This window comes from Conger conger, chromosome 14 (genome assembly GCF_963514075.1).
Source record: "Conger conger chromosome 14, fConCon1.1, whole genome shotgun sequence".
Taxonomy (NCBI): domain Eukaryota; kingdom Metazoa; phylum Chordata; class Actinopteri; order Anguilliformes; family Congridae; genus Conger; species Conger conger.
Window position 1 is genome coordinate 38,643,692 of NC_083773.1, and position 13,625 is coordinate 38,657,316.

At 43.1% G+C, this 13,625-nt stretch overlaps 1 protein-coding gene across 1 annotated transcript in view; it reads right to left on the reverse strand.

Annotated features, from left to right (window-relative positions):
- iqsec2b (IQ motif and Sec7 domain ArfGEF 2b) overlaps nt 1-13,234 on the reverse strand; it is a 93,118-nt gene extending 79,884 nt beyond the window's left edge. The window contains 2 exon segments of the mRNA XM_061219349.1: nt 10,224-12,654; nt 13,051-13,234. Coding sequence (XP_061075333.1) covers nt 10,224-10,687 — 464 coding nt within the window. The 5' untranslated portion in view covers nt 10,688-12,654; nt 13,051-13,234.
- Nucleotides 13,235-13,625: the final 391 nt, after the last annotated feature.

A 13,625-nucleotide genomic window follows, 5' to 3' on the forward strand; every position in this document is an offset into this window, starting at 1 on the left:
TACAGTAGGAGTTCTAGCTGGGTATGTGCCTACTGCCTAGCCTAGGCAGTACTAGTGCTACCCAGTTTTACTGAAAAAGCTATACCTAGGTAACATGGAATCCAAACTAGCGAACTACAGAAGATAACAATGAACTAATGTTATATGAAATTATTTCTCACATAATACCAAAAAAGCAAGCTAGCTAGCATTGGCAAACAGCAAACTCAAGTAATAGCTAGCAAATATTTCCATATTATCTGAGTGCCTGAAAGCAAATCTGAGCTCATGACTCATATCCAACAGGTATGAGTTTCTACTTTCTCAAAAGGAAAGACCGCAGAAATCACATCCTAATTATAACCTAATCATTTTAACACATTGCGACCTTTTAGTAAATCTGACGAAGACCGCAAAACCGATTACTCAGTGTAAGTGCTCCCAAAAGTAGTCATAATCCTTCAGTAAACCCTACCCTGGAAGAAACAGATCACAATTTGGTGCATGAGACAGTGCTGCAGTCTGAGCCCAATATTATTATGCAATTATGATTAAGGCTGGGTATTTGTCATGGAAAATATTGACTTAAGTCACCGAGCAGTCACAGCAAAGTTGTTGAAAATCACAGAAAGCCTCAATGGATGAATGGGAATATACATTAATTCGATTTTGTTGAATTTCAAGGGCTGTCAATAATTGTGACACGTTATAAAAATGTTATCTTTTTACAAAGATTTTAAAAAATAGTTTTACTGATCTCATATTTTGAGGCTAAGAACATTGAGGCTTATAAACAGCAAATACTTTAGCCATAGACATAAAATAATTTAAACACAATACATTATAGTAATTTCTGCTCATCTTTACAAAGAGTGCCAATAATTCAGGAGGGCATTGTATAGTTCTGTATTATATAATTATATGCATTTACGAGTTACATGAAGCATTAGCAGTGGTCAAAGTAGAAAATAAACTTTATATTACAATGCATACAGGATCCAACAATCAGTGAATAAAATGCACTGCAAAATAAAACAAGGGAAAAGAACACTTCGGCAGACAGCTATTGCCATGACTGAGAAAAACCCCGGGGAAATATCTCTTTAGTCCGTAACTGCAGAGGGGTCTCGGGCTCATTACTAATGCACCGCTGTATTTAAAAATCCACAATAACAGCCAATAAGTATCTATTATTAATGCTTTCCACCTGCAGGGCAGGGGAACGGAGAAACAGCCATAGTCATGGGACTCTCCAATCCGAGTTGGGAGAAAAAAGAATCCAACAGTGACCAGTGAGCAAACAAATCATTACAAGTGCTGCAGAGGTGCTGTTACCAGGCAACTAAAACAAGAATCTATATAAAGCTGCAATGGTTCTGAAAATTTCTGGTAAATTCCAGAAACTTTCTGAAATTCCCAGGCACTTTCTGAAATTCCTGGAAACATTTACCATGGAAGTTTCCACTCCTGAATATTCTCAAAATGTTGAAACCCTAAATCACAGGGACAGACAGCACAGGGCCCAGACACAGTGCGGGGTATTTGATTGCTGTCAGATGTGGATTATTGTATGGCTACTGTATGTTGGCTTATGGCAACACTTTACTTGAACCCCTCCCCATAAGGCTGACATAACGCTGTCATGCACATGACGTATCAGCTGTGACCAGATGGCAGAGCATATGATGTCATATTAGGTCAAATGTCTTTCTAACTTGTGCACAGTTATGTAGAGCAAGAGCCTCCAAACCCTGGTTCCGCTGCGGCCCCAAACCCTGGTTTTATCGGAGCAGGTTTGGTAGAGCGAGCACCTCAAAATCAGAAATTCAGACAGAAGTGAGGTGGGTTAACTGTAATCAGCTGCTTCAACCGATGAATGCTTATTAACCACCAGAGACTTAATCATTTTCTGGCTGATTTTCCCTCTCGGTTTTTAACTCATGACTTTAGTCTGCCGTTACCTTCACCATGAAGCCATTGCTCATGTCTGAGCTACATGAACAAACCATGAAAGTCATTTCATTCCATTTCATATGTGTGCACTGAAATGAAAGACACAAAAAAGAGAAAAAACTTAAGTGAAATTCTTATATTTTATCACACACAGCCAACACATAGCGTGTTCCAAGGCTTTTTATTTATATTTCTGTCACTCCAAGGTCTTGGCATGAGAAAACAACCAAAATCACACATCACAGAAAACATATTTATATATTTATAAGCAGACCCAAATTGGAAAACAAAACTGTGAAAGGTATTAAACTATATATATAACATAACATAAGGTAATGGCAAGAACAGGCCATTCAGCCCAGCAATGCTTGCCTTTTCCTACCCCTAAGTGTAACTACTGCCTCGTTTGCCTGAAACCTAAAAAGTATCTAACACTGTATCAAGCCTGGTCTTGAAACCCCCCAGTGTTTCTGCCTCCACTCCATGTCCTGGCAAGCTGTTCCACACATTGACCACTCGCTGTGAGAAAAAACACTTCCTAATATCTGCACAGAATTTCTCCTTTGCCAATTTCCATTTGTGCCCTCTCGTTCTGCTAATCGAACTCACCCTGAAGAATCGCCTACAAATAACAAATGAAGTGAGAGACTGGGGGTTGAATGGCTTGGTTGTACAGTGAGGGCAGGTTGTTGAACCTGCACTGTTACAGGTGAACGTCCCTTCTATTCCTGAGTGCAGGCTGGAGGGGTTCAGGATGTTAAAAGGCGGTGTATCTCTCTCTCTCACACACACACACACACACACACACTCCGCATTGCTCTATCTCCTCTCTCTCACACACCCTCCCACACACTTACACATGCAATCTCCTCTCTTTCTAACTCCCAACCCCCCTTCGATCCACTAGTAATGATAGCCTTTGCTTAAACATATGGTTTCATTTTATCCATCTCTTCACTTCTCTATACCTCTCCTCTCTATACCTCTCTTCCCTCTCTCTTCTTTCTATACCTCTCCATCCTTCTCTCTCTATACATCTCCCTCCTCTCTTCACTCTATATGTCTCCCTCCCTCACCATACCTCTCCCTCCCACTCTCTCTCTACCTCTCCTCCCTCTCTCTCTCTATACCTCTCCCTCCCTCTCTCTATACCTCTCGCTTTCTCTCTCTCTATACCTCTCCCTCCTTCTCTCTCCATACCTCTCCCTCCCACTCTCTCTCTATACCTCTCCTCCCTCACTCTCTCTCTCTATACCTCTCCCTCCCTCTCTCACTCTGTCCTTGGTATTTTTTTCAGTTCTGTGTGTCCTTCAGAGGCCGATTCCAGCACACCTCCTCACCAGGGTGTGGTGAACGGAAAACGAATCAGTCATATTTCTGTCAAAAATCCTCTGCTGTAATCGTGACAAACCCATTCGAAAGGAAATACCATTAACCAAAATCCACAGGTAGGTCTAACGCTCATACACTGCTTATTCCTCTCTATTCCACTCCTATTTTTCTTTCTCTATTCCACTCCTTTTTCTTTCTCTGTTCTACTCCTTCTTTCTTTCTCTCCTCTCTCTTTCTTCCTGTACTTCAGGTAAACAAACAAACAAACAAACATATTGCGCCTGAGAGATCCACCCACAGATGAGAATCTCAGGAATAATTCTGCAGTAATTAAGCAGGGCACTCAAAGCCAGGTTATGGAGCTGCAGCCCCAGGCCTTTTGTATTTAGTGACAACATCATACTGAGTCACCTTTGTGTCTGCAGAATTAGCCTGTTCCCTTATCGCCCTGTTTCACTCGTGGGGGGGAAACACCCTAAAGCCTGGCAACCTCACTTTCTCCATCTCTCTCCACCTCCCCCACTCCCTCAATCTCTCCTCCTCCCTCATTCCTTCGATCCGTCAACTCTAACTCCACTGCTCTGTTCTAGTGACAGAGCTGCACAGGGTTTACTAGCACTTCTAAGCTGTCACAGAGGACAGGTTATTGCCTCAGGCATGCTGACAGAAACACAGGATTTAGCCACAACTACCCTACCTCCCACCTGAAGGACAGTCTATGAGAGCCCAAACTCAACACGAGGTGAAATGCTTGATGGGGAAATACAGGGCTACAATGGGCCTTGAGTGACCAGGTACAACCAGCCATCCAGTCCCTCAATGAACCTCGGTATGCGCTAAACAGGAAACTGCCAAACCGCAGTTACTGCAGATAATGGGGTGTTACATAGTACAGTTACACACTACGGGAAAGGCGGTGTACATAGTGCAGTTACACAATAGGTAAAGGAGTGTACATAGTGCAGTTACACAATAGGTAAAGGAGTGTACATAGTGCAGTGGAACTATATGTAAGGCAGTGTACATAGTGCAGTGACACTATAGGTTAAGGGGGTGTACATAGTGCAGTGACACTATAGGTTAAGGGGGTGTACATAGTGCAGTGACACTATAGGTAAGGCTGTGTGCATAGTGCAGTTACACAATAGGTAAGGGAGTGTGCATAGTGCAGTTACACAATAGGTAAGGGAGTGTGCATAATGTAGTTTCACAGTAAGGTGTTATGAAGGCTGTGGGACTGCAGGTTTTTGCTGCATTTTGGCCGTCAGTAGATGATGAGCTTCCAGAACTAAACTCCTCCAGGCCGAACTGCCAGGAAATCAGCTTGCTGAACCACAAGAGAGAAACAGCCAATAAGGAGAAACTCTCCCGGCTTCTTTTCACTAAATTTTATTTTTTCTCTCCAAATTCAAAAGATGAAATACAGCAGAAGTCAGGGTCTCTCAGTGCCACCTCTACTCCTGTCTCTCACCCACACACACTGACACACATGCGCATGTGTGCACACAACCACGCACAAGCACAATTTTACTCTGCGTGGATTTTTAAACACATCCCTCCCACACTAAATGCACTACAATAACCTCACTTATACATAGATCCACATTTTACTGATTCAACTGAAAATGACCACGTCCACCCACCCACAGACACACACACACACTTGCACACACCCAAACACACTCATACACACTCGAACACACCCAAACACACACAAACACACACACACAGTAGGATGCTCTCTCTCTCTCTCTCTCTCTCTCTCTCTAATTGTCTCACACAAATGCAGTGCAGTCCATAACTATTTGGACAGTGGCACAATTTCCGAGGGTATACATCAGGTAATCCATGAAAGAATGACTCTTTGTATACACAGTCTCCCCATTTTAGGGAACCAAAAGTAATCGGACAGTTGGCTTCTCAGCTCTCATTTCTGATTTGTCAGGTACATCCAATCGCTTCCTTAGTGCACGCATAAGTCTTTCAGTATCTAGTTTTGATTTAGTTTTTACAGTCTGTTACATGAGGACCAGAGGTGCTGAGAATTACGAAACAGCAGTCAGACACATCGGCCCAACATTGGGCTTCATCATCATTAGGAAGAAAGAGCATTGCAGTATGTTTGGGATCATTGCCTCGCTGTGGGATGAAGGACCTTCTAATGAGTTTAGAAGCATTTGAGTCCATTTGTACACTGCTGCTGCTATGAACGGCTGCATTATCAATGAAGCCATGTGAGCCAGCACATGTGGCAGCAATACATGCCCAAACTATATCACCCCCAACCACCATGTTTCCCAGATGAGGGGTGTTGCTTTGAGAGCTACCACTCTGATACAAGTCAATATTGGTCTCATCTCTCCACAAGACTATTTTCCAAACTCTTTTTTTCGGTACTGCTTATCCGACTGCAACCTGGCCATCCTTTTGGTGCAGCTAAAGTACCCCGCATTTACCCCCCACGTACCCTGTGTTTGCGCCACCCCACCCCAGCACACGCAAACATACACACACTCTCTCTTCTTCAATGATCTGCTAAACTACATTAACAGTTTATTTTTCTCTGCATCTTTTCTAATGAGCATTCCAGCAAAACTGCACCCAGTGAGCACTTTATTAGCTCTTTATTAGACTTATTTTTTTTCTTTTTTCTTTTTATCTTCTGCTGATGTTGCCTGTCCACTTAGAGATTTGACACATTGTGTTTCCGGAGATGCTCTCCTGCACACCACTGTTGTAATGTGTGGTTATTTTCATTACTGTTACCTTCCTGTCAGCTTTGACCAGTCTGGCCCTTCTTCTCTGATGTCCCTCATTAACAATGCATTTTTGTTCACAGAACTGCTGCTCACTGGATGTTTTTTGTTTTTCGCACCATTCTCTGCAAACTGTAGAGACTGTTGTGCATGAAAATCCCAGAAGATCAGCAGTTTCAAACACCCTGTCCGGCCCCAACAATCATACATACAATCTTCCATATTCTGACATTGGTCTGAAAAACAGCTGAACCTCTTGACCACATCTACATTATTTCATGCATTTAGTTGCTGCCACATGATTGGCTAATATAAGTTGGTGTACAAGTCTACCTAATAAAGAGCTAACCGAGTGAATATTATCTTTATTTCAATACAGTACACACTCTCAGGGAAGCACCTTCATTCACACGTTTACAGGGTTACTACTGATATGATTACACACTACAACACCTCACCCGATTGTTTTCAAATCAGACTATTTCTAAATTATCACTGAAAACAGTTGAACATCAGGCACACAATCACAGATAATACATACCAGCTGGGCTGTAAGATTCTGCTCTTCCTGCACAACCATGGTTCAGTTACGCAAATACTGAACACAATTTCTTGTTCCAAAACTAGTCAAACAAGAATATCCCATAATCACCTATGACAGCTGCCAGCCTTTACACCAAATCGAGTTACTTTTTAATCTCTTTTTGATGCACCATCATGATACGAGTCATGCATTTTTATTTGAAAATATTAAAGCAGAAATACAATTACAATTTTGCTGGCATAAGATCACTCAGATGGATCTCCTGACAAACCTGAGATAGAAAATTGGTGAGGAGCGAGAATTATCATTTCACCGATGACAAGATGCGCTACTTTTTTTTAAAATGGTACCTTCGTCTTTATTAGAAAACTGAGTGATGATGTTTTATGAATTCAGCTGCTGCTACACCGGGGTTTGCACACTGTGATTAATGCAATACTAGATACAGCACTAACAGCAGGTAATTTATGAACCTATATGGGCTAAATGGCCTCTTGTCACCATCATAAATTTGTGTGCTCTTTTATTAACCACCCTTGAAACTGTCTCTTGTAGAACCGGCACATCAAACTCCGCTGTATTTGTAAACATCATCTTCCCACAAACCAATGATCTAAATTAATTACTGATGACTAAGAGTACAAGGGAAAAACAGTGTTGCCAGGCAACCAAAGACAAGACAGCGAAGATCAGCCGGGCACTGGTGTTTGAACACTGACATGGTGTGGGGGGTGGCTTTAGCATAGCATTACAAAATAAATAATAACCAGTGTTGCCCAGAGTATCAATTCAAAAGCTGTTTTCCAAAAACATTCTGAGAAAGAAAACTGCATTTTTTTTTCTTAGACTCGTCATCAGAGAGAAAATAACATAGTAAGTTACTAACCGCGTTTTTGTTGCTAATCAGCAGTTTGGAGGTATCTTAAGTCCACATGTATCCTGCCGTTTGTGTGATGTGCTCTCCCTTTTAGAGTTATCACTAAGCCGCAGTTTTCCACATCCGCAGTGGATAGCAATGTAACACTGCATACACAGGGAGACAAACTGAGATTACCTTTAAACTGGCAACTTTTCATTGAATAGAAAATTCACAACCCAATTAAATTTGTATATTGGCATTAGATCTGTTGTTTTATTAGTCTAACTAAATCTACTGTATATTCATTGCTTTTCCAAAGTAGAAAATTCTGTCGCATTTGACAAAAGCTTCTTCTGATTTACTACATTTCCCATCATTTCGACAGGGCACTCCATCAGCATCTCAGACATCACAGACAAAGAATAAAGGAGCAGGACCAAAGGAAACCACAGAAATGGCGGTGTGCACCGTCTTTCAAGGTCAGCTTTAAAGGATGGAAACATTGTCCTGACAAACCAATTTGCTTGATTGGCAGAGGACCTGCACCGGACAACTGGCAGGAGCTCAACCCGCCTACATCATCGGGAGTCATTTCTGTAACTCTCCAGGGCGCCATTTTGTCAAACACAGTACCGCAGCCCAGGCTGTTTGTACTATCAGCTGCAGATAATAAAAACATGTCTGAAGATTTTGTGTGAATTCCTTCTTGAATATCTATACCTTTTCTGTTTGCTTTCATTGGTTAAAAAAGCCCTGCTATTACTCAATCAAAAAACGATTGGGAAAAGAAAGACAATAACCAAAAACAGTTGTCCATATTGTATATGTGCAAAAAGATGAAACACCCATTTCCCCCAATGCCTGTCTCACATGTGACCACCCGATCCATAATTTCATTAAAATTATGTCCCAATATCATGGAAATAAATTCAGAGTAGAGAACACTGGAATACAAGCAGAGCTTTAAAACAGATATGTTAAACATATATATGAACTTGTAAATGAACAGAAAAACAATGTCAACATGTTATACAATAAAATACCACATTTTCATATAATTCAGTTTGCTGCTGCATCCATCGAGCTAGTCAACTATACTATACTGTACTATACCATACGAGCATACAGCCTGGTTTTTATTATTACTTGTTCACATTGTCAGATTAAACCATATTCAGTATAGAGCTACATGTATGTGTCACTGATGTGTCATGAAATATAGCAGTAAGGGAGAAAAAGGAATAAGGGTTACTGAAGTTTCAGCAAATAAATTCCTTCAAAGAGATGGAGTGATCAACCAAGTGTACAGTCCATTACAAGACAGTAGATTCACACACAAAACCAAACTGTACATAATAATATCATGTTCAAAATAATTGCTACATTTTCTTCATTAAATAACATGTTGCAATTCCATTTTAAGATTTGGTCCTCTAACACAAATGCCAAAACCAGGTGCTGCAATCTACACCTGTCAGATAAAATCATTCCTCTGATTTTTTACTGCAGAGCAAAAATGACATTTCCCTGAAACAAAAGTTATTTGAAATTTGTAACAGCAGATACTCATGTCTCACACTGTGCATATCATAGACAGCACATTGCTGGTGCCAAACCTAGAGCCCTACTGGAAGAACTGAAACCTTAAGGAACGCTAGCCTTTCATAATCTGCAAAAGAGCCTATAAGCAACATCGTATCTCAATTAGCTTTCTAGTGGAGGAACCAAAACTTTAAAGAATGCTAGCCTTAACTATCATCTACAAAAGAGGCTATAAGCAACACCAAAACTTAGTTTTCCACTGGAAGAACTGAAATCATAAGCAATGCTAGCCTTAGATATCAGGTAGAAAGGGGCTACAAGCAACACTGAATCTCAGGTTTCTACTGGAAGAACTGAAACCATAAGGAATGCTAGTATCAGGGGCGTGCGCAGGAATTGTAACTCAACCTCTCGTGGGGGGGTGGCGTGCAGCATATTCAACATTAGTATATTAATGTAGACTCACTGTGTTCCGAACAGAACACGGAGAAGGGGCCGCTTCCACCAGCAGCTAATGGTAGTTTTCTCCTGAGGAATGTGGTTTACATGACACTAAATAACGTAAGATTTTTGTGAATTGGACCAATAATTAGGCTATAGATAAAACGATAAATAATGACACAACTTTCCTGTGTTCGGAAGACCGTGTTTGCTCACGATGTTCCGAACGGCACCTGAAGCACAACCCAAATTTCCAATTAGCACACCGTCACGCTATGAAAGCAGTGTCATTGAGTGCAATTATACTAGATGCAAATAACCTACATGCAAAGCAAAAAAGATTTTGGCCAATGATGAGCACCCCCCCTCGCCACAATGAGCGCATGCCCCTGGCTAGCTGTAACTATCATCAACAAAACAGGCTATAAGCATCACCAAATCTCAATTTACTTTCTACTGGAAGAACCAAAACTTTAAGGAATGCTAGCCTAAAATATCATCTACAAAAGAGGCCATAAGCAACACCAAATTTAAATTTACTTTCTACTGGAAGAACCAAAACTTTAAGCTATGCTAGCCTTAACAATCATCTACAAAAGAGGCTATAAGCAACACCGAATCTTAGCTTTCTACAGGAAGAACGGAAACAGTAGTCCATTAAGGACTATCATCGACAAAAGAGGCTATAACCCACACCGAATCTCAATTAGCTCTCTAGTGGAAGAACCAAGAAGTAATTCCTAGCTGTAAAACCAGGAAGGTTACTGCAGTGGCAGGACAGCAGAAGAGCAGCCGGGGGGAAGGTAAGGGGACTCACTGTCGGTGGCGGGCGCTGGACGGGCAGGTGGCGGACGCGGACCCGGGGCTGTCGGCCCGGTCCAGACGCTCCCGCTCGGCGCCGGCGGAGCCGCAGGAGAGGCCGCGGGTCAGCCGGGCATGGGGGCGGCGCTCGCGCCCCAGGGCCGGCGGCGGGGGGGCGGGGCCCGACCCCGTGCTGGTCTTGTGCGGGTTGGGGGCCTGGGCGGGGCCGGGAGGGTTGGCGGTCTGGGCGGGGCCGGCGGGGTGGGGGGCGTTGCCGGCCGGCTCGGGCACGCGGGAGTGACGGTCCAGGCGCAGGTCCTTGTTCTCCTGGCTCACCCGGTCCAGCTGGATCTCCAGCTCCTCGATGCGGCGACGCTGGGACTCTAGAAGCTTCTGCTGGCTCTCGATGATGTTGTTGAGCTCCAGGAGGTACTCTAGAGCCCGGCTGGGGCTCTCAGGGCTCCCCTGACCAGCTTCCATGGCCGGGGCCCCCAGGCACCAATTTGAGCCTTTGTAGAAATTCAGAACTCGATCCACAGTTATTAGTCCCTCCTCCCCCCCACTAATAAGTGGGGGGGAGAAGAATTTTTGGACAGGTTCTGAAGGATGACAAAACTCTAATTTCACACCCCTACCCTTGGAAGTCTGTTTTGGGAGGTTTGTTGTGACTCAGATCCAAGTTATGGTATTCGCAGAGTAAGTGATATTCCCTTGGTTACAATCTACAGACTTCTACTGACCAAGAGACCAGGAAGGAGACAAGGGGCTGAGTGCTCTTCTACATCCACAGCAATGAGGTCCCCAAGAATGTCATTCTGAAGTTTGAGGAGTCATAGTTTCAACCAAAATGACCACTGTTTACTAGCTCTCCATCTTCATTTGTGAGAGAGTGACAAGCTCATGGGAGATAAATTCAGGGTTGGGAAGGATGGAGGGCAGGTGATTTTGGACATTTTGTTTTTGTGGTTCAGTTGGTGAACAAAATATCCATCCAGCCACAGGATTCTAAAAGGGGTGAAAGAGAGACATTCCCCCTCCATGATGTTCTCCTTTGCTTTCCAGAGGCAGCTTCCATAAACATTGCTCATCCACCCTAACAATCTGCCCTCCAGAAAAACAGGCTCAGATAGGGGGGGCTCTGATTGGTGGAGAGGTCAGAGGGGTGCAGACAGACTACAGTAAGTTCAGTTTTGTCATGCTTGCAATGTTTTGTACAAGATAAAAGGACATGAAAGATGATGAAGAGAACAGGTAAATTACATTATCCGCCAAATGTCTCTGCATTTATCGACCAACAGACTATATTGTTTTTGGAGAACAGTTTCAGTCTTCTCGATTGGCTAAAATGGTTCGTTTCCTGAGTTTGCCAGGAGGCAAACAAGTCCCGCTGCAAGAGAAACGTGTCCAAAGACGGTCTCCATCAACCCGTCCCACACAGAACATCTGTTCCCGCACATCAGAGGTAGGATGGGATGAAAAAGATGAATTCTCAATGATTAGCAGATTGTTATTCTACATATCTAGAGGGGTTGGGTAGATGTGGGTTTTAACAAACGGAACTTGGCCCGCTTGTGCGCCGAAGACTTGTCCCCTCTTCACCCCATAAATATTATTTTCTGCAGCCGTCAGTATTAAGGAAAAAGTCTATTTCATTTCATATCTGTTTCCGAGGCAGTACACCCCTAACACTGCTGTTTTTCTCCTTCCCTCAACACCGCATCCGTTAGCCCGCAACGCTCTCCAGTAAATCTTCCTTCTCTGTTCGTCCCCCTCACCATCTACACCGCTAATTCACTGATTCATTCGTTCAAACCTTATCTGTCTGTCATGCGCTTTCCAGTAGTCTTTACCAACCACATACTTGCCTCTCTGCGCGTATATTTTGCTTGTTTTCAAGAAAAATGCATGTCCCGCGTCCTGCGTATGCCTCGTCCTCTCGGTAACTTAGACACGTCAAGTTGCGTCGGTAAGTTGCGAGGGTCCGACTCCCGTCTCCCGAAGCGCACTGCTTCTGAAATTGCGTTAAATTCGTCTTCGCCTCCCGCGTCTCAAAACAAAAAATAGAACACAAACTTTTTCATTTCACATGTTGACGAAGGGCGGGCCAATATCATAAATCACTCACAAATAATCAAAAAAGCTCATATGTAGGGTAATATTTAAATAACCTATATGCAATCTCGTGTTTTCAGTTCCGCGTATAAAGGTCTCGCGCACTTGTTCTTGCTGCAGAAGCAAAAAAAAGAAAAAAGACGAGAGGAATACGTCGCCTACCTTCACCCCGTATGCAGTCAAAAGCGTTAGCCAGGGACTCTTGTCCACTTAACTTCGTCAGTGATATGGGGAGTCCACAAATTGCTTTCACTGTTTCTCCGATGTTCTCAGCCCGCTCTCAAAGGCGGCTTTCGTGTGGGCTACTCATCCAACACATTGCAGTTCTTCCTGCTCTGAAAAAAAAAAAATCAGAAAGCTATTTAGCGCTCGCTGGCAGATGCACATTCATGGCATCTGTCACAATCCTGGCATAAGAGCGATCAGTAAATCCAAACGAACCCAAACCAATACACGTACGGATATCAATAAATTCATTTTAAAAAGAGTCCATATAAAACACCAGGCTGTTGTTCTTAAAATATATCAATAAATGATACAAATACTCATATTGTCATCTTAAACTGCTCGATTCCCATAAGAAATTTGTCCGTCTTTCTCCTCGCAATGAAATATATTTAGGATACTCGCGACTGGAAAACGTGTCCAACGTTTATCGACAAATACATTTCTGTTAATAATCAATCGTGTCATGTCGCCTCATTTTTTTCCTCAATTCGTTTTTAGCAAACCTTGTCTTGCGTTATTTCTTTTCCCGTCTCAAATCAACTACAATTAGCCGTGAGAAAAATAAAATCGCAGTCAAATCGGAGCACGATTCGATTCGGTCTGCTGAAGGATGAACTCGGATTCAAAGTTATCCAGGTCCTGAGAGGATGACGATTCCTGCCGTCGCACCTGCCGCCTCTTCGCAGTTCAGCCGCGCCGCAGACTGCACACAGTGTTGCTCTACTCGTCTCGCCATCCTGGTTCGTCGTTAACCCTCCTCCAGTTAGAAAGAGAGGGCAGGATGAACGACGCAAAGCGGTACTGGAGCGTCACCGAACCCCTGCGAGTCAAAGGGTACAACGCGGTTGTCTGCTCATTAAAACCTTATGGTATGCGGAGCGGCATAACCCGCCAATATGCCGGTGGAAACGATTCAACGAAAGATCAACGTCTGCGCGTGGCCAGAAAGCATAATGGGCGACCACTGACCCCAAAACTCTCTCAGGAACATCGCAATGGAAAATGACTCAAAATCCTCCCAGGGGCAACGGGTCTCAGACATTTAGCTTTTACAAATATATTTATATATATTATTATT